At 44.2% G+C, this 18,297-nt stretch overlaps 1 protein-coding gene across 4 annotated transcripts in view; it reads right to left on the reverse strand.

The window, feature by feature from the left end:
* Nucleotides 1–18,297, reverse strand: part of ITGBL1 (integrin subunit beta like 1) — a 255,626-nt gene that overhangs the window by 2,083 nt on the left and 235,246 nt on the right. For 3 of the 4 annotated variants that reach the window (XM_077343786.1, XM_077343788.1, XM_077343789.1), the window contains 2 exons: nucleotides 14,968–15,081; nucleotides 10,144–10,271 (listed from right to left, as the gene is read on the reverse strand). In XM_077343786.1, coding sequence (XP_077199901.1) covers nucleotides 10,180–10,271; nucleotides 14,968–15,081 — 206 coding nt within the window. In that variant the 3' untranslated portion in view covers nucleotides 10,144–10,179. Of the gene's footprint in view, nucleotides 1–10,138; nucleotides 10,272–14,967; nucleotides 15,082–18,297 lie in introns of all 4 variants that reach the window. The other variant, XM_077343787.1, reaches the window with a different exon arrangement.

The following is an 18,297-nucleotide window of genomic DNA, read 5'->3' on the forward strand; positions in this document are numbered from 1 at the left end:
AAGATTAAAAAAGAACAAAGCGCTCTCTCTGGTGTGCTAGCTGTTCAGGTACAGGGGAGGTTGTCATGAGGTGAGGGAGTGTTCGGATATGCAGTCTCCCACCTGTCCTTTAAAAATGTCACAGTCCCAAGAGGACTGTACCACTAGTTTTCCCTGAACATCTTCATTAGTTTTAAAGACTATTTTGAAATGTTTAGGTTATTCCCAACTGTGATGTCAAGAATGAAGATGTCACTATCTTAGACAGCAAGCCATGCTCTGTGAGGAGTCCTCAAAATAGATGGCCAAGGACAATGCTCCTTCTAGTGCAAATGATGAAATGGGAGCTACTAATCCACTGTGGTCAAATAGGCCAGTCAATCACCTTCCGTCCCCTACCCAGGACCACCCCCTCCTCGTCCCACTTCTCTCCAAGGCTTGGAAGCTGCAGATCCCTGCTGCATGAGAGCTGCCCCTGCTGGAGAGTTCCCTAACAGCTGCCTGCAGCCTTTCCAGGTCCTGGGGGAAGAGGTAGGCTATATATATATATCTGCACTGCAGATGGTCCACCAAAAAAATCCCCTTTAAAGATGACCCGCCTAATGGGGCTTGCTGCTTTTGATAGATAGTTTAGGGTTGGGACAAATGTGAAGAGCAAGCTTTGAACATTGCACAGCGGCATCTCATGTTACTTGAGGGTCAGAATGAGAGTGCTGTTACCAGATAGCAAAGAGTAAGGCATGGAGAAAGAGGGGTGAGGGAACCCAACCTAAAACTTGGTGAGAAAATATCACTAACATATATGGCTTTTAGGGAATATTGTTCTTCATACAATTTATCATTTGCTGGGAGATCCCTGGGAGATCGCCTTTTATGATGGTATAAGGAGACCCAACTATGAACGGGATTGCAGGATATGAAGTTAATCAATACTGTACACAGACAGCTCAACCCAACATCCAAAACTTCTTCCAAGTAAGAAATTCAAGGTGAGATTGGTCAACATTTCTCATGAGTTATAACTTCAATTCCGGCACTATGGGCAAAGGCAATACTGTCTGTCGGACAGCTTTTCCATAACAAAAGACATCTGCTTAGATGCCCAAGGAGTACCAAGGAATACAGCACAATGGAGGAATTTACATAGTGGACAGTGACTCCTCTCTTTTTAAGAGTCCTTTTTACCAGTCAAAACACATGATCTCTGCTGTCAACTTCAACAGCTTAAGCCTATTAATCTGCAGTACTTTGTTGTTGTTGTTAGGTGCGAAGTCGTGTCCAACCCATCGCGACCCCATGGACAATGATCCTCCAGTCCTTCCTGTCCTCTACCATTCCCCGGAGTCCATTTAAGTTTGCAAATCTGCAGTACAAGGACCATTCAAAAGAGAGAAAAACAAAACAAAATAATAATGGAGCACTTTACACACGGGCTGTGTTGTGTTTGCAAGCACCCATATGCAAAATGCAGGGACTGTGCTGAGACAGCACTGAGTCAATGACACTTCACCTCCCATGAATAAGAAATCAGGGTGCCAGGCATTGGAGGAAATAAATGTTGTTGTTGTTTTTGGGGGGAACCTCTTTCTAAATGAACTGGGTTGTTGTTGTTGTTTTGCACCATAAATAAAAACCAAAAAAGTAAGCCTCCAATACTATTATCTTTCACCAGTGGTAGCTGACTGCTTATTTGAGTGATCTGAATGGCTGCAAAAACTTGATCCCATGGGATTCAAGAACATATCTCTGTCTATACCACAAATTCAGAGGGACATTCAAAAAAGGCCCTATGTAAGTGTGCACAGCTACTTTTTCTTGTGAATATGTTAGGCAGGGAAAGCTGGCTAGTTGGTTCTTGGATGGCAGACCACCAAGGAAGGCTCTGCAGAAGAAGGAATGACATAACATCTTGGCAGGGATGCCATGTTGGTTGTGACTTGACAGCACTAAATAAAGTTTGACCTTGAAGAAACTTCTAGCAAGCCTAAAGCTTTTTACAGCTTCTTGCCACACATTTACACAATTCTGATACAAACCCAGAGATTGCAAATCCAGTAGCTCTGATGCACGGACAGAAGTATATACAGGAGATTGTCCAATCTTTGCTATGAACTGGAGAACGGCCTACTTTGTATAATATCACTCCAGAGGACACAGCCCATGTAGGGGGGTTCGCATCAGGGCCAATCTCAGCAAGATCTAATATCAATAAGGAATGGTTTATTTTCAGATCTCAGTTGACAACTGATCTTTCATAAGGATGTGTTGGGGGGGTTGTGTTGGGGGGGGTTGCGAGGCAACTTCTCATACAACCATCCATCCCATGCAGTTTCTATCATCCGTAAGGAACCAACGTGGTATAGACCTGACCATAGGGAAAGAGCAACCTTCATTGCTTCCTGTGTAACTTATGAATTGGCCTGTGACCATTCCATTGTGAACTCCTCTTCTATGTAACAAGAAGTCTGCATGTGTTTTAACGTCACGGAGGGATTAATAAAATCACATGGGTTGATACGAAGATTTCTTGCGATAACCTCTGGTCAAGCCAACAACTGCTATTTCAAAGTATTGTTTTCACCATGAACATTCTGGTATCACTATATATTTAAAGTCTAGTACTTTGAATTTAAAGATGGCATGCAACAGTTTTGGGGACTGTCTGATTATGCATGTGCATAATTCCTGTCCACAAATCATGCAGAGATATTTAGGAGTCATTGTGCCCCTGTGTGTGCAGGTACTGATTAGAGATATGTCATGTTTTTACAGAGTGAACAAAATCATGATACCCTGTTGCAGGACGGGAGAATGTGCTACTTTAGCGATGAAATCCTGACCTCTAATAACAGCTTTGCACTTGAAATATTTGGCACTATTCACAGTAGCGTTTTCCTATCTGTGCTCTTTCTACGAAAAGAAACCAAGTTTCTAGCGTAATTGCAGAAATACCTTTTGCAATCGGTCTTTCCTTATTTCTGGAGTTACAGCTTGATGCAACGGTTGGATATTGATACCGAAGTTGCGACAGAGTGATACATTAAAATTTTTATATTTGAATACAGTGTTCCCCCCCCCAAACATTGAAGCAATGTGCTGTACCACCATTTTCACAAATGTACGCATTTTTTGAACAAAGGAAATGTATGTAACTACTTCTCTCTCTGAGGAAATAAAGGGCTGCCAAATCTCAGTGTATTTAAAAACACGTGATTCTATGTAAATAAAGGAGGGGACTCTCCAACTGCTGTGCAATTCCCCTTCCCCCATTGTGCACTCAACACTCAACAGTGTTTCACCAGTAAAAATAAAATATTTTGTTGCTAACCCTGTCCTGGTTGTATTTGTTATAAGTGCGGTTAGTTACAACAGATTTTTAACAATGAGTCTGATTGTACGAAATTACTGTACAGATGAACTGACCTTCCACTTTTCTTTAGTTGACCTCGTTTCTATTTCTTTTAAATGATAAGATCAAATGGATAATGATAGAGCGTCAGCTAAAATGATTTACATCCTGGGCATCTAAGAAGGAAGACATGCACCTGCTTTCCGCCAACTTTTCCCTCGAAGAACCAAGGTGAGCCTTCTTAACATAACATGATCAGGTTATTATCTATATGTAAGAGAATGGTTGAATTCTGAGCTGTGTGTGTCTGGCCTGCAGACCTGCCAAGCCAAAAACACCCCACCAGCCATTTATTGCAATAATTCAGGCTCTTGCTAAGTTTATTTTTGCTCCAAGATTTGTTATGCACTTGGCAAGCCACAATACATGGCTGGTAGGCTCTATTGTTGTTGAAGGCCACTGTTAGAAAATCCAGATAATTCTGAGCTGGATCACATGATCAGCAGAATTAGGAGAAATAGAGATGCCAGACACCAGGTGAGCCCTGGGGATCCCCTGGAATAACAGCTCATCTCCAGATGACAGAGATCAGCTCTGGACAAAATGGTTCATTTGTAAGGTAGATTCTGTGGCATTGTACCCCACCGAGGTTACTGTCCTCCTAGGCTCTATCCCCCACTCACCAGAAGTTGTCCAACCTGGATTTGGTAACCCTACTTCTCCATGCCCTTCTGGTGGCCAGCTGGCAACCCTATACCCACCCCATCTCTGCATAAGCATGAATGCTGATGTGGTCATTTGCTTACAATCACCCATTCATGTCAAGCGATCATATGATGGCCACTGTTTCTGTGGGTTGTGAGATTTTGGTATGAGAGCTCAGTGGCACAAAGCTTATAGAGGGTGTCAAATTGCCAGGTCAGTTTACAGTTCTCTTGCGAGGCCCCAGTTTGCCTGGTACCACTGAGACATATCCTAGTTATCCTTTCTGGCAACATGGAGGGAAAGAGTCCCATCGTTTTTAGAGGGCAAAGGGACATTTCAGCAGATTGGTCTGGCAGCTCTAAATTTCATAGTGTTGACTGCTTCTTATTTGTTTGAGAGCTTTGACAGTCACAAGAAATTATGGGGCTTCTGAGAGGGTTTATGGAAGGGGTAGTCAAACTGCGGCCCTCCAGATGTCCATGGACTACAATTCCCATGAGCCCCTGCCAGCATTCACTGGCTCATGGGAATTGTAGTCCATGGACATCTGGAGAGCAGCAGTTTGACTACTCCTGGTTTATGGTAAATAAAGGTGAGTAAGGTGGTAAATAAAGGTGGTAAATAAGGGCAAATAAACGTGAGTTTTAGACAGCTATAAACAAGAATATTCCCATGAAATGCCAGGAGTTGTAGATTATTGTACACTTGGCTGTGTTTAGTGATACACCCAGCACACTAGTGGTAGATGTAACGGACTATATTGTTACATGCAGTGCTTTTCCTGTGTCTAAAAAACAAACAAGCGATAGATAAATGCTGCCACACGCATATAAGGTTGCACCAATGTCTTCAAATTCTGCCCTCAAACTTGGGAGAGCCCTCCCCACAAGAGACCAGTGAGTACTATCACCCCCCCCCAAAAAAAAGCCACAGTTATGTGAGAAACATGCAGTATAAGGCCATCCTACATATAGTGTGCACTGATTGTCAGAGATATATTCCACTAAAGTTCATTTAATCTGAGGTACAGCCAGGTATTTCTGAGTTGAGACCAGGTTGAAGGCTATTATTTTCTGCAGAATCCCCCCCCCCAGAAAATGTTGAAGAAAATCTTGCATTGATAAGTACCAATGCAAAACTCTGAAGCCATCCAAAAGCATGAATTATAATGTTATAGAAGGGACAATGTAAAAGGACAAAATAATCCCCCCCCAAAAAAAACACCCAGTCGCATAATGTAATGGACAACAATCCACCTGTGAATTAGCAGACAAATATCTAGATACATTGAAGTTTGTTGCTTCATTTTGACTCAGCATAGCGTACTCTTTCGTCCATTCACTCATGAGGACTCTCACCCTACTAAACGGCAATTTTAAGCATCTCAGATCTGTGCCAGTCCTAGCTTTGCCCCATGCATCTGTTCCCTGCTGGTGGTACGCAGTGGTCTGATTGCTTGCATAGATTGTTCAGTAGGAGGCTGATGAGAATGGAAGCCTGGCAGGACTCTGGACTGGGTCGCTTTTCAGTCTGTATCAGCTCCTCGCTTCTACTTGTCAGTGAAATAGTCACCATCTAAAGGCTGTTTTGAAATGGCCTTTGATGGTAAAGGTCTTTTTGTGGCAGCTCTTTCACGCACAGATCAAGCACCTCTTCCAGGTCTGCTGGCATGGAGAAACACCAATGGACATCCGTGTTTACTAGGTCTCCAGAAACCTGCTTATCACTAAGAACCACAGTACCTCACCATCCTCTACTTGTGGCCACGAGAAGGAATCCCCATTTTAAGAGACAACCCCAGCAGTGCCCTAGTTGTTGGCCCCCCACAGCAACTGGTTGGCCACTGTGTGAAGCTGGAGGATGGACTAGATGGGCCACCGTTCTGATTCAGTAAGTCTCTTCTCATGTTCTTATTCTTTAAAAAAATTGACAGCCGAGGGAGGCAGGTCTTTCTCATAGGCACACCCCTATCTTATAAAAAAAAACATGCAATAGCTTATAATATAGCACCAAGCGGAATAAACACAAAATTATGGGCAACCCTTGAAGTTCTCAAGAAGAGACAAAATATGTTTCAGGTACCAAGGACCAAGCAGGCAGGCAGATTTAAAATGGTGATCATGTCAGCGGTCCACACAGAGGTCTTACAAGATAAGGCTGAAACATGCATCATGGCCAGAAACATCTTCTCTCCCACCCCATGTTAACTAACATCCACAGCACTTCGTGCTAGTCCGGTTGTTCCTGGCAAAATCGATTAAATTGCTTTTGTGGTTGGGCTTTGTGTTGCAGTTACTTGGAACTCCACTCTTAACTTATGCATAGCTGTACTATATAAAGTTGAAAATTTGAGGCCGCTCAACAGAATGCTTGGGGAGAAATACACATTTCACCAAATTTGTTTCCTTACTAGTTGGTACTCTTTCACTCCAACTTCTGCTGCTGCTTCTGCTGCTCTTTCACCTACTTTGCCCCTCCCCTCCCCCACGGCCTATCTTGCCATGCAGTCAAGAGGACTGTAACAAATCCATGTGAAATCCTAAGTGTTTCTGTTGTTATAATGTCAAACATAGGCTCATGATAGATTCAGGTGGGTAGCTGTATTGGTCTGAAGCAGCAGAACTAAGTGAAAGTCCAGTGGCACCTTTAAGAACAACAGGGTTTTATTGAAGGTATGAGCTTTCAGGTGCATACACACTTCTTCAGTTACGGTGGAACAGAGACAGATTCCGCATGAGGAATTTGCCCCTGGAGAGCCTCTCATTGTTTACGTGTTTTAGTGCTGTTTCCACATGACATCGGCAGCAACATGGAGCTCTCCAGTAGGTGGCGCGAGTTTTCATCAGATTTACTGGACGATGAGGGAAATTGCAAAATCACAATTTGCTACTTCTTGTTGCACTTCCAATTGGGACACAAACAGGGGCAAGCCTGTCTGGAGGGAGAAATGAGCAATATCCTTGGTAGCGTTTTGCCTACCTTCGCATCCACCCTCCCTTCTCCATTTCCTGCTCAATTTTTTTTTAAATGCCGTGGTCCATGTAGCGCCTTCACTTCAAATAAAATATTTTCTTCAGTGTGCACGATAATAATGGGATCAGGCAGCTAAAAAACATTCCTGTTTGTGTTTTCTAGTGATGAGGTATGAACGAGAAAAGGGGGGGGAACGTGTGATCCAGCAGCCCTCTCCCTATTTGCTTGACTTCCGTGCTCTTTGTTTTAAATCTTTATCATGAACACACAATTATCGGGATCCAGTTACCATGGCCTGCCTATCATCAATCTACCCGAACATAAAGACAGACCATTACACAAAGAATCCAGAAAAGAGATGTAAGGAAATGTTTTATTGTTGTGGCGTGATCCCAAAGCAACGCAGAAGTGCAAGTTTTTTTAAAAATAAATGTTATGGCATTTCCCCACAGCAATGTGGAAGCTTCTTCTTTTTTAATTAATTAATTTTGGGTCTTGGAGGAGAAGGAAGTTTGAGTCCCCAAAACAACTGCTATGAAGGGATTGGTGGCTTGTGTTGACTGACAACCAGAGGAGCAGGGGGAGAAGTTCAGGTTGTCCATGCTTCCTGCTTCTCCGCCATCTCATTGGGAGGCAAAAAGCCACGGCAAGGCAGCGGGATAACATGGGAGGGGTCTCCTATCTGGAAGTGTGCAAACACGTGGTTTCCTGTTGCACGTTACAAGCAGGAGGCAGTGTGCATTTTACGCCTCTGTATGGAATCGGTCAGAATTTCTTCAACCACTACATATAGGTAGATGGCGGGCAGTAAATTAACATTTAGCGTAAAGAAGATGTTTAAGAGATTCCATAACCAAACAGAAATAATAGGCTGAGTTTATAAGGTTTCCATTAGTTTGAGCTAAACTGGGGGGCGGAGGAAGGACTAGTGAAGAAAATAAATAGGTTCCGGTTGGAGATTAACAATAAAATACATTAAATTAAGAATACCGCTGCCTGTTAATCTCCAATTTTAATATATTTCCTTCACTATGCCCCCCCAAATTTAACCCAAACAAATGGTAACCTTATATTTATTTATTTATTTCATTTATATACCCCCCTCCCCAAAGGCTCAAGGAGGTTTACATCCAAAAGGAACAATACAGATAATTCAGGATTTATAACAGTAATAATACAGCAGTAACAGTGAATAACATGGTAGAATGGTGAAACAATGGGGAGAATATTGTCAACTAATAAATACTGATGACCCTGTGGGTTGGACAGATCAGCAGTGATTATTATAGAAGGGAAGTTCAGGGGCCAGTGGGAAGTGGTTGGTTCAGGTCGACCTCAACTAAATGCCTGGTGGAAGAGCTCCTTTTTGCAGGCCCTGTGGAACTGTTCAAGTTCCATTAGGGCCCTGATCTCCTCTGGGAGCTCATTCCACCAGGTGAGGGCCAGGATGGAGAAAGCTCTGGCTCTGGTTGAGGTCAAGCCAGCTTTCCTGGGGCCAGAGATCACAAGGTAGTTAAAAGTAGTGGAGCACAAGGCTCTGAGGGGTGTAGGCGGAGAGGCGATCCCTTAGGTACACTGGGCCCAGACTGCGTATGGGCTTGAAGGTGATAAGCCTCATCCAGAATTCGACCAGAAGCCAGCGCTGCTACTGGAGGATGGGCCGAATGTGGGACCTCTGCAGTGTTGTTGTGAGGACTCTGGCCGTTGTGTTCTGGATCTGTTGTAGTTTCTGGATCAAGGTTAAGGGCAGGCCTGCATAGAGCGAGTTGCAGAAGTCCAATCTAAAGGTAACCGTCATGTGGATCACTGTGGCTAGATGCTCCGGGGCCAAGTAGGGCACTAGTAATTTGGCTTAGCAAAGGTGGTAAAATGCCAGCCATGTTACCATCGTGATCTGAGCCTCCATTGAGAGGGAGGTATCAAGAATCAACCCCAGGTTCCTGAAAGAGTGGGCTACTGATAGCCACACTCCATCCAGGTTGGGTAGGTGCGCTTCCTTGCTTGGACCTTTCCTGCCTGGCCATAGGACCTCTGTCTGTAAAGGGCTGAACTTCAGATGACTTTGCTTGAGCCACCCTGTCACTGCTTCCAGGCAGCTGACTAATGTTTCTGGGGGAGAGTCAGGGCGGCCATCCATCAGAAGGAAGAGCTCAGTTTGTTATTTCTGTTTGGTCCTGGAATCTGTTAAACATCTTGTTATGCTGGATGCTAATTTACGGCCGACCCTCTTTCTATATGTAACAGTTGAGGACATTCTGTTTCATTGTTTCTGAAAAAGTGTGCATGCAAACGAGAGCTTATAGTTTGAATAAAACTTTACAGGCTCATGATGTCTTTGCTCACCCCAAATGCTCACCCCAATCAACAGGATTAAAGAGCAGTAAAGACAAATTAGAGTAAAGGAGGAGGATTAAGGAACTGGGCACTGAAACCCCATTAATGTGTCAAAATTTCAAATAAAGAAGAAGAAACAGGTTGAGTAATTTTAATTCTGAGCAACTCTCAAGGAAGGATGCAGATGTCTCGTGCAACAAGGAGCTCTTTTGTACGTCCGCCTCTCTACTCCCACGGCCACTGTGGGGTGCATAGCATAACTGTGCAATCCTAAACCGAGTTATGCTCTTCTAAACCCATTGATGGGTTTAGGCTCTATTTAGGCTTGCGAATGCAAGTCATGGTGGGTGTATAAAGAATATATATGTGTATATCTTGATCACGCTCAAATATGTTACATTCTTTGCATTTCCTTGCTGAATCTGAGACCGTTTACACATTGCTGAAGCACCAAACTCTTCTCATACAAATACTGTCCTTGATATATAATGAAGCAGACATTCAGTCACCAAGAACGTTATGCAATGCATCTTTTCTGTGCAATATTCGGCAAAGGTTATGTGTAGCACTTTTATACAATGTATTTTATTCTGGGGGTTATTGGACAGGTTCCGTCTTATAAAACCAGAACATCACTTATAAAACCAGAAAATCAGGGAAACATTGGGATTTTTTTTTTAAATCACTCTGGTGTATTGCTTATTTCCAGTGGTGGGTTTTGTTTGGTTCCATTACATTTTATCATTCATTTAAGTATTTTAGCAGCCACTCTAGCAATTAAAAAAAAAAGAACTCAACCAAACCAGAAATCCTTTGGTCTTCTGTCTTCCATGGTGTTGTTAGGGGTATTCTGTCCCAAGCCAGATTTCACATGCATTTCCTGTCCAGCCTTCCCAGCACTCACAATTTCCACAGCTACATATACCATTCCCTGGGTGGAAAAAAACCAACACAAGCTATAATGACCCACAACTGAAATGTACGGCACATTAAAGTGTTGATCTGTAAATAGAAACAAACCAGAGTCCATTGTCCATATGTATTTTCTCTTTCATGGCCAAACTTTCATTCATAACTCACCCGAAACCAATATTTCCCAACACGGGGCTATTTTCATTTTGAGTTGTATTATCAAGACCAATGTTGAAATAATTAGCCGTCCACATTTATAGTCTCTCTGTTGCTTGAGTTTTTAACAGGCTTCCAGTCCTATGATTTGGTCTGCTGTCACTCAACCCTTCTAGCAAATGGCTCTGGAGCAAACCAGCATAATATTTTGGCCATATAGGGTAGGATCATCGGACAGAAGGTAGCATGGTATAGCCCACTCTGGTCAAAGTTCAGAAGCTAATAAGGGTCAATACATGGATAGGAAACCAACTCAGAAGGCTCTGCAGAAGAAGGCTACTCCTGCCTTTCATTTTCCTTGAAAGCCCCTTTTCTGGGGTCACCATGAACTGTTTATGACTTGGTGACACTTATGTACATAGGATAGGATCCAGGAATTGGAATCTGTGAGGGAAGGGCTTGTGCCCCATGTTCCTGATTGCTTAACTCTGCCCCTAGTTCAAATCCCCTTCCAACCATGACTAAACCTCTTGCCAAGTTTCCCCAGGCTCTTTATGAAATTTCTTGTAACACCATGTAACACCTTGTAACACACATGAGAGCCAGTTTGGTGTAGTGGTTAGGAGTGCGGACTTCTAATCTGGCATGCCGGGTTCGATTCTGCGCTCCCCCACATGCAGCCAGCTGGGTGACCTTGGGTTCGCCACGGCACTGATAAAGCTGTTCTGACCGAGCAGTGATATCAGGGCTCTCTCAGCCTCACCCACCTCATAGGGTGTCTGTTGTGGGGAGAGGAAAGGGAATTTGACTGTAAGCCGCTTTGAGACTCCTTCAGGTAGAGAAAAGCGGCATATAAGCTGCTGCTGCTGCTGCTGCTGCTGCTGCTGCTCCTCCTCCTCCTCCTCCTCCTCCATGTACTCTAGATCAGGGGTAGCCAACCTGTGGTCCTCCAGATATCCATGGACTACAACTCCTATGAGCCTCTGCCAGTGTTTGCTGGTATGGTAGTATGTCTGGCTTCAACCAGGGCCAGGACATTTCAGTCCTGGCCCCCACTTGGTGGAATGAGATCCTGGAGGAGATCAGGGCCCTGATGGAGCTGGCTGGTAATTTGGAATAGATTCATGGAAAGAAAGAGTGCTACAAAATGATAACTGGGGTTGCTAATTATATTTATGATTTTAATCATGCATTTTATTAATTATATATATTCCTACTTGAAGGGCACCAGTAATGCCACCCCAAGCAGAGTTATACTCTTCTAAATCCATTGAAATAGTCTTCAATGTCAGGCAAGAAAGTTCTCTTGTATCCTCCTTGTTGTACAATCTTTCTACATACCAATTGGTCCTGTCAGTATCCTTAGGAAGGTGTTTTACTGCCTCATCGGTTTAGATGGATTCAGGGGGGAACCAATGCTGGCCTAAAGCAGCAGAGCATTTGAGTCCAGTGTCACCTTTATGACCAACCAAGTTTTATTCTAGGTATACCTTGATTAAAACTTCGATGACCTTAAAAGACCAATTAGACTCAAACTCTGTTTGGCCTCAACCAGGGCTAGGGCCTTTTCCGTCCTGGCCCCCACCTGGTGGAACGAGCTGCAGGCCCTGCGGGGGCTTCCAGCATTCTGTAGGGCCAGCAAAATGGTACTCCTCTGCCAGGCCGCCATGGCGAGAGCTGGTGAGTCCCCCAGTGCTAAGCGGTGTAAGCGATGTAAGGAGTACGAAGAGATGTAAGCGTCTGTGCTCCCTTTTACCACTCCTCTGTGCAGAGGTCTTGGGCGGGTTAGGAGGTTGAATACCACCATGTCTTTTTAGGATTTTGATTTTATTGTATGGTTTATGTTCTGGAGTGTTTTAATGGGGTTTTATAGTGTTTTATATGGACAAATTTAGCATCCTAAAAAGCAGAGACATCATCCTGCCAACAAAAGTGCGTCTAGTCAAGGCTATGGTCTTCCCAGTTGCAATGTATGGCTGCGAAAGTTGGACCATAAGGAAGGCCGAGCGTCAAAAAATTGAGGCTTTTGAACTCTGGTGCTGGAGAAGACTCTTGCGAGTCCCTTGGACTGCAAGGCGAACAAACCGGTCAGTCCTAGAGGAGATCAGCCCTGACTGCTCCTGAAGATGAAACTCAAATACTTTGGCCACCTTATGAGAAGGAAGGACTCCCTGGAGAAGAGCCTAATGCCGGGAGCGATCGAGGGCAAAAGAAGAAGGGGATGACAGAGAATGAGGTGGCTAGAGTCACAGAAGCAGTAGGTGCAAACTTAAATAGACTCCGGGGAATGGTAGAGGACAGGAAGGCCTGGAGGATCATTGTCCATGGGGGCGCGATGGGTCGGACACGACTTCGCACCTAACAACAACATGGACAAATTATACGCCGCCATGAGCCGGTAAGAAGTCTAACAAACACACAAACAAAATAAAAGCAAAGTCCTAGCTTTGATGGGGCAGCAGGAAGTACAGTTAGTTGGACTAGAGACCTTGAAGATGGAAGGTCAGATCCTGCTAGGACATGGTCTGTTTTCCCTTCTTTAACCAGGAGTAAGAATGACCTCTCCTTTCATGGGTTATTTCAGATGTGTAGATGTGGATTATATAGCAAAGCGGATGTGCTGCTAGGATGGAAACTTATTTCACAAGCAGCGATGGGAGCCAAACAGAGGGGGCATATGTCAAGTTGGCCTTTCCATAGCAAGGACAACCTTTGTGCAGCTGATCACTCCCCAAATTCATCTGTCTGTTTCAAGGTCAAGAAGACCTGAAGTAGCAAGAGAGTCTATTTCAAATCACATCTCTCACTGGCAAAATGTCCAGTGTTGTGTCACTGGACATCCCTCTCTTGTCCCATTCTTGATTGCTACCATTTTCTATTTGGCATTTTCTGTCTGTGCGTCGTGGCAGAAGACAGATGGGTAGATCTTTAATTGCCCCCTGACATGTCAGGAGGAAAGCTGTCAAGTGTCTTTTCATCCCCATAGAAAGTGCGCAGTCATCAGGCCAGTTTGCTAGATGTACGGCTGTCATCAACAGTGGGCTAGTGCCATGACACATTCTCCCATGCCTAGTGCTGTGTGTCACAGTTTGCTGGATGTGTCCTCCAGAGAAACTGCAGGATTTTCCCATAAGGCAACACAGCTGTTTTTTTCCCTAAGCACTAAAATAGTGTCTGCCCTGATCATGTTCCTGCAATAGCTGATTTTCTAGTGTGGAGGAACCCTTTTTTTGTTCAAGACGATAACCATATTGTTAATCAAGTGGGTGCTGTTATTAGCCAGTGTACACTGAGCTAGGCTGACCAACGGTCTGACTTGGAATAAAGCAGTTTCATAGACAATTAAAAAAAAAAAAAGTTCCTTCAGAGCCAGAGGGGAAATATACACAGCTTTCAAACTATGGAGAAATTGGAAAATCACCACGACAGTGAGAAGATGAAGGGTTTAACCCTGCTAATGTTTATCCTTTGGGTTCTGACAGGTGGCTTGAAAGAAAGCATACAACTCTAGAAGAAGAAGAAGAGTTGGTTCTTATATGCCGCTTTTCTCTACTAGAGTCTCAAAGCGGCTTACATTCACCTTCCCTTTCCTCTTCCCACAACAGACACCCTGTGAGGTGGGTGAGGCTGAGAAAGCACTGATATTACTGAAGAAGAAGAGTTGGTTCTTATATGCCACTTTTCTCTACCCGAAGGAGTCTCAAAGCGGCTTACAATCGCCTTCCCTTTCCTCTCCCCACAACAGACACCCTGTGAGGGAGGTGAGGCTAAGAGAGCCCTGATATTACTGAAGAAAAGGAGTTGGTTCTTCAGCAAGTGACAGAGACCCCAACATTATGTCAACCTTTTTCAACCTTTTGACCATGGAGTAGCCCCTAAATAATTTTTCCAGGCTTTGAGGAGGCCCAGAAGTGGTGTCATCTGGCCATGCCCCCCCATGGAAGTGTTATGTCACCGGAAGTGACATCACCGCTCGTGTTAACAGGCAGAAATAAGTAGGACTGCAGGGGGAAAGACAGGAGGCTTTGAGGAGTATTGTCTAAACCAGTGGTCCCCAACCTTTTTATCACCGGAGACCGGTCAACACTTGACAATTTTATTGAGGCCCAGGGGGGTAGTCTTTTGCCGAGGGATGACGTTGCTGCCTGAGCCCCTGCTCCACTTGCTTTCCCAACGGTGCCCCTGATTTCCCACTGCCCACTGGGGGGCGCTGCCAGCAGCAGCTGCCCAGTGCCACGCCGAGGGGGAGCCCCCGACATGTTGGCTGCTGGAGAGCACCAAAAGTGAGCCAGCGGCAGAGTGGCAGGGCAGCCCCAAGTCAGCAGCTGGGGAGGAGGACAAGGAGGAGCCACGGCCCGGTACCGACTGATCCACGGTCCGGTACCAGTCCCCAGACCGGGGGTTGGGGACCACTGGTCTAAACTGTATATGTGGGCTGGTGGGAGACCATGAGCTTGCAATACTCTTTTGTAGTGGGTCTTATACTGAAAGATATTTTGGTCTCTAACATTCTTTGCTTCTAAAAGAGTGGCTGTGTGGGGGGAAAAACCACACTACACCTGTACAAATGAGGCCATCGTGTTTGTCGCAATCTCTGTCATCGCATTCGCAGAATTCCCCGGTGATATACCATTCCTGGGGTGAACAGATGCACTTTCCACAGTGACAAGAACCTGAAAGTGGTAAGCACAATGGTTATTATAAGCATTTACGGAACATAGGAGTTTTTCACTCAGGCATGGAACATTTCAGTTGCGCATAATCAGCGCCTATTAATACGCAATTGTCTACAAGGATATAATCAAGATAAAGCCTATTGAAGAGAAGGATGCTATAGAGGTGTGCTTTAACTTGAAGTGTCCTCCACAAGGCCCTGTGGTGATTTCCCCCTCTCCATTTTGATTGAATCAGGAATTATTTAGAAGGAGAGGTTTTTCCTTTGTCCCGGAGCTCTAAAATCAAGCCTACTGTTCCCAGCAGGGCTACGGTGTTTTTGGCTCAGGTAAGAATGAGAGAATGGAGATAATCCTTGTGAAGTCACTAAAATTCTGTCAGGGACAAAAATGACCTGAAGTTCTGTGAATAAATCCCCACAGTTAGTACCTCATTATCTTCTAGCTACGAGGAAGTAGAACGCCACTCAAAAAACTCACTTTCCCCCCTTTTCTAACCAATTTTTCCCCTTCAGAAGTAACCCTTTGTTTTTTTTTGACTAAATGGAATAAAGTGGAACTCCTCAGTCTATGAAGGGTAGCTAAAACTGCATCACACAGAAAGAGGGCACTTTAGGGTTCCACTGGTTTCCATGAGGAAAAAATGTTAAGCAAAATATTTAACTTTAAAGCAGTTTGACTTTGGGCTGGATTATGTCTCTGGCCTGAGTAGCTTGATTTCATTCAATAGCAGGCCTTGCCAACTAACCACTGAAAAATGGCACACTGAGCATTTTTACTGGCTTCCAGTTATGAAAACTCTTGCTTTTCAGCAAACATTTCTTTACCAATCCCACTAAACAAAAAAAAGAGTACAAAGTACTGCTATGTGATCTAATACTTAGACCGCCAACTATGATCCATCAAGGCTTTTACCCATTCTTCCTTGCATCACAGATACCTGATCGGGTTGGCTGGTTTGTCGGTCGGGAGCTGATGCTTAGGGAACCCTTTCGTTTGATCCTATCCTATTAAATGAACCAATGTTGGTCAACCTGGTTTTATAATCCTGGTCAGCCATCTCACAAGGCTGGGTTACTTGGTAACCACTGGTCTATTGAGCCATGGTTACCAAGGAAGCCGATATCAAGACATTTGTTGATATAACTGCTTTAAATAAACACATTTCTTTTTTACAGATGATCAATCTGAATGCAGCAGCGTGCCAGCAAGGATACTGAAGCTGTAGCTACCAGCTGTTTTAAGATTTTGTTTAAAAACATGGTGCACAGGTTCTGTTATATTTCTTAACACCTTGAACATGGATCTTGCTTCAGCATTCCGTATAAATTCAATAGGATACATATGGACAATACGGTTCCCAACCTCCAGATAGTTTCCCCAGATTGACAGCTGATCTCCAGAGATTGGTTCTCTGAGATGAAATGGCAGCTTTGGTGGGTGGAGTCTATGGCATTACATCTCTGCTGAGCACCTTCTGCAAACTCCATCCTCCCTGGCACTGCACCTCTCCAGGAATTTCCCAATATGGAGTTTGTTTCTTTCTTTATTTCATTATATTTGTAGGTTGCCACTCCTGACACAGTTAGCTTGAAGTGGTTATCATGAAAATTCTGAATACAAGTCTAAAATCAACAAACATAATATATTAAAACAATAAGAATTTCCCTCCCCCCCCCCCACTAATCCCCCTTCTGCCAGCACCTGATACAAGGAGATGGGCAGGATATGGGGGACCTTAGAGGAGGAGGAGCAACGATGTCTCCTCAGTCTGGCCTCAACCTAAAACCTGGCGGAAAAGCTCCATCTTGCAGGCCCTCATTTAACCCCTGGCTTACAGTGAGTTTCTCATTTGCATCCAATTTACATTTCTTAAAATAATCCAAGAGGGGCTGATGGTATTTTGAAAGTTTAACGCAGTCAAATATTATTTGGGCCAGAATATCTGGTACTCTGCATCCATGAAAACACAGTCTTTCCTCGAAGGGGGTTGTAAGAATCGACCTTTCTCTACATTAGAAGGGAAGATGTTAAATTGTGCCATGGTAGTCCCTTTTGGTTGACAGATTCTCTAATGTTTGTAAATATGGGATATACATTTGTATTTAGAACCAATGTTGAGTATAAGCTGACTATAAGTCAAATTCCTGGTTGGCCTTCTCTTTCTTCCTATAGTTATCCCAATTTGGGATCACATATGGAAAGATCACAATGCTACATGAAAACAAACAAAAGAGTCTCCTGATTGAATGAAAATAGTTCTTTGGATCCTAGCCCATCAGTTTGGGGCATCTTCTTATCCACTACAGGTTCTGCCCATGGTGAAGACAGATCAAGAAGGGACTATCTATCCCTTCAAAATATGCATCTAATGTTAGACTATAACTGAGCCATGAAATTACAAACATGTTTAATTCTAGGGATACAGAAGCAAGCTTGAAGATGAAACACACCCTCTTTGGAGTGGCCAGCATAGTGAAAGACCAGGCAATGCTGGCTGAGGCTGTGATGATGGGAAACTCACCCCATTTGAGGAGAAATGATGAGAAGATGAGAAGAAAAAATGCACTACAGTAGAAGCACCAGTTATGCTGGGAAGGGGCTAGAGAACTCCCCAAATTACAACTGATTTCTTGGCTACAGAGATCATTTCCCCTGGAGAAAACATCTGCTTTGAAGAACGGAGTCTATGGCATCATACCCTTCGCTGGACTCAACCCCTAAATGGTCAGGAATTTTCCCAACTAGAGTTGGCAAACAAGCATGCTACAGCTGTGCTTGCTGCTTAACAGATTGCAATACATGAAGTCTCTGGGGAAGGTGGGAGCTGGGTGAGCAAAAGAACAGGATGGGACAAGCCTCATCAGATAACTAGCATCTAGTAACTAAGGGAACCACACATTCCAACTGTGGGGAGAAACCTCTAACAAAATTGTATCAAGGCATAGCCATGGGCTCAAGGGGTACATGAGGGAGCTGAAATGGGCAAATGGATGATTGTGCATCATCCATATGGAAAAAATAATTTACAGCAGGGGACCCCCAAACCTTTGGTGCCGTGTCCCGCTTCGGAAATCTGTCACAGTGTGGTGGGTGCAGGCACAAATGGCTGCCACGCCTTGTCTGCAGTCACACAGTAAAGTTTATGGTGGTGTGGTGGCAGCTTCTGCCAAAGCACAGTCCATCAGATCTTCAATGGCTGGTCAGAAGGCTTTC

The sequence above is a fragment of the Paroedura picta genome, chromosome 6, assembly GCF_049243985.1.
Source record: "Paroedura picta isolate Pp20150507F chromosome 6, Ppicta_v3.0, whole genome shotgun sequence".
Classification (NCBI taxonomy): domain Eukaryota; kingdom Metazoa; phylum Chordata; class Lepidosauria; order Squamata; family Gekkonidae; genus Paroedura; species Paroedura picta.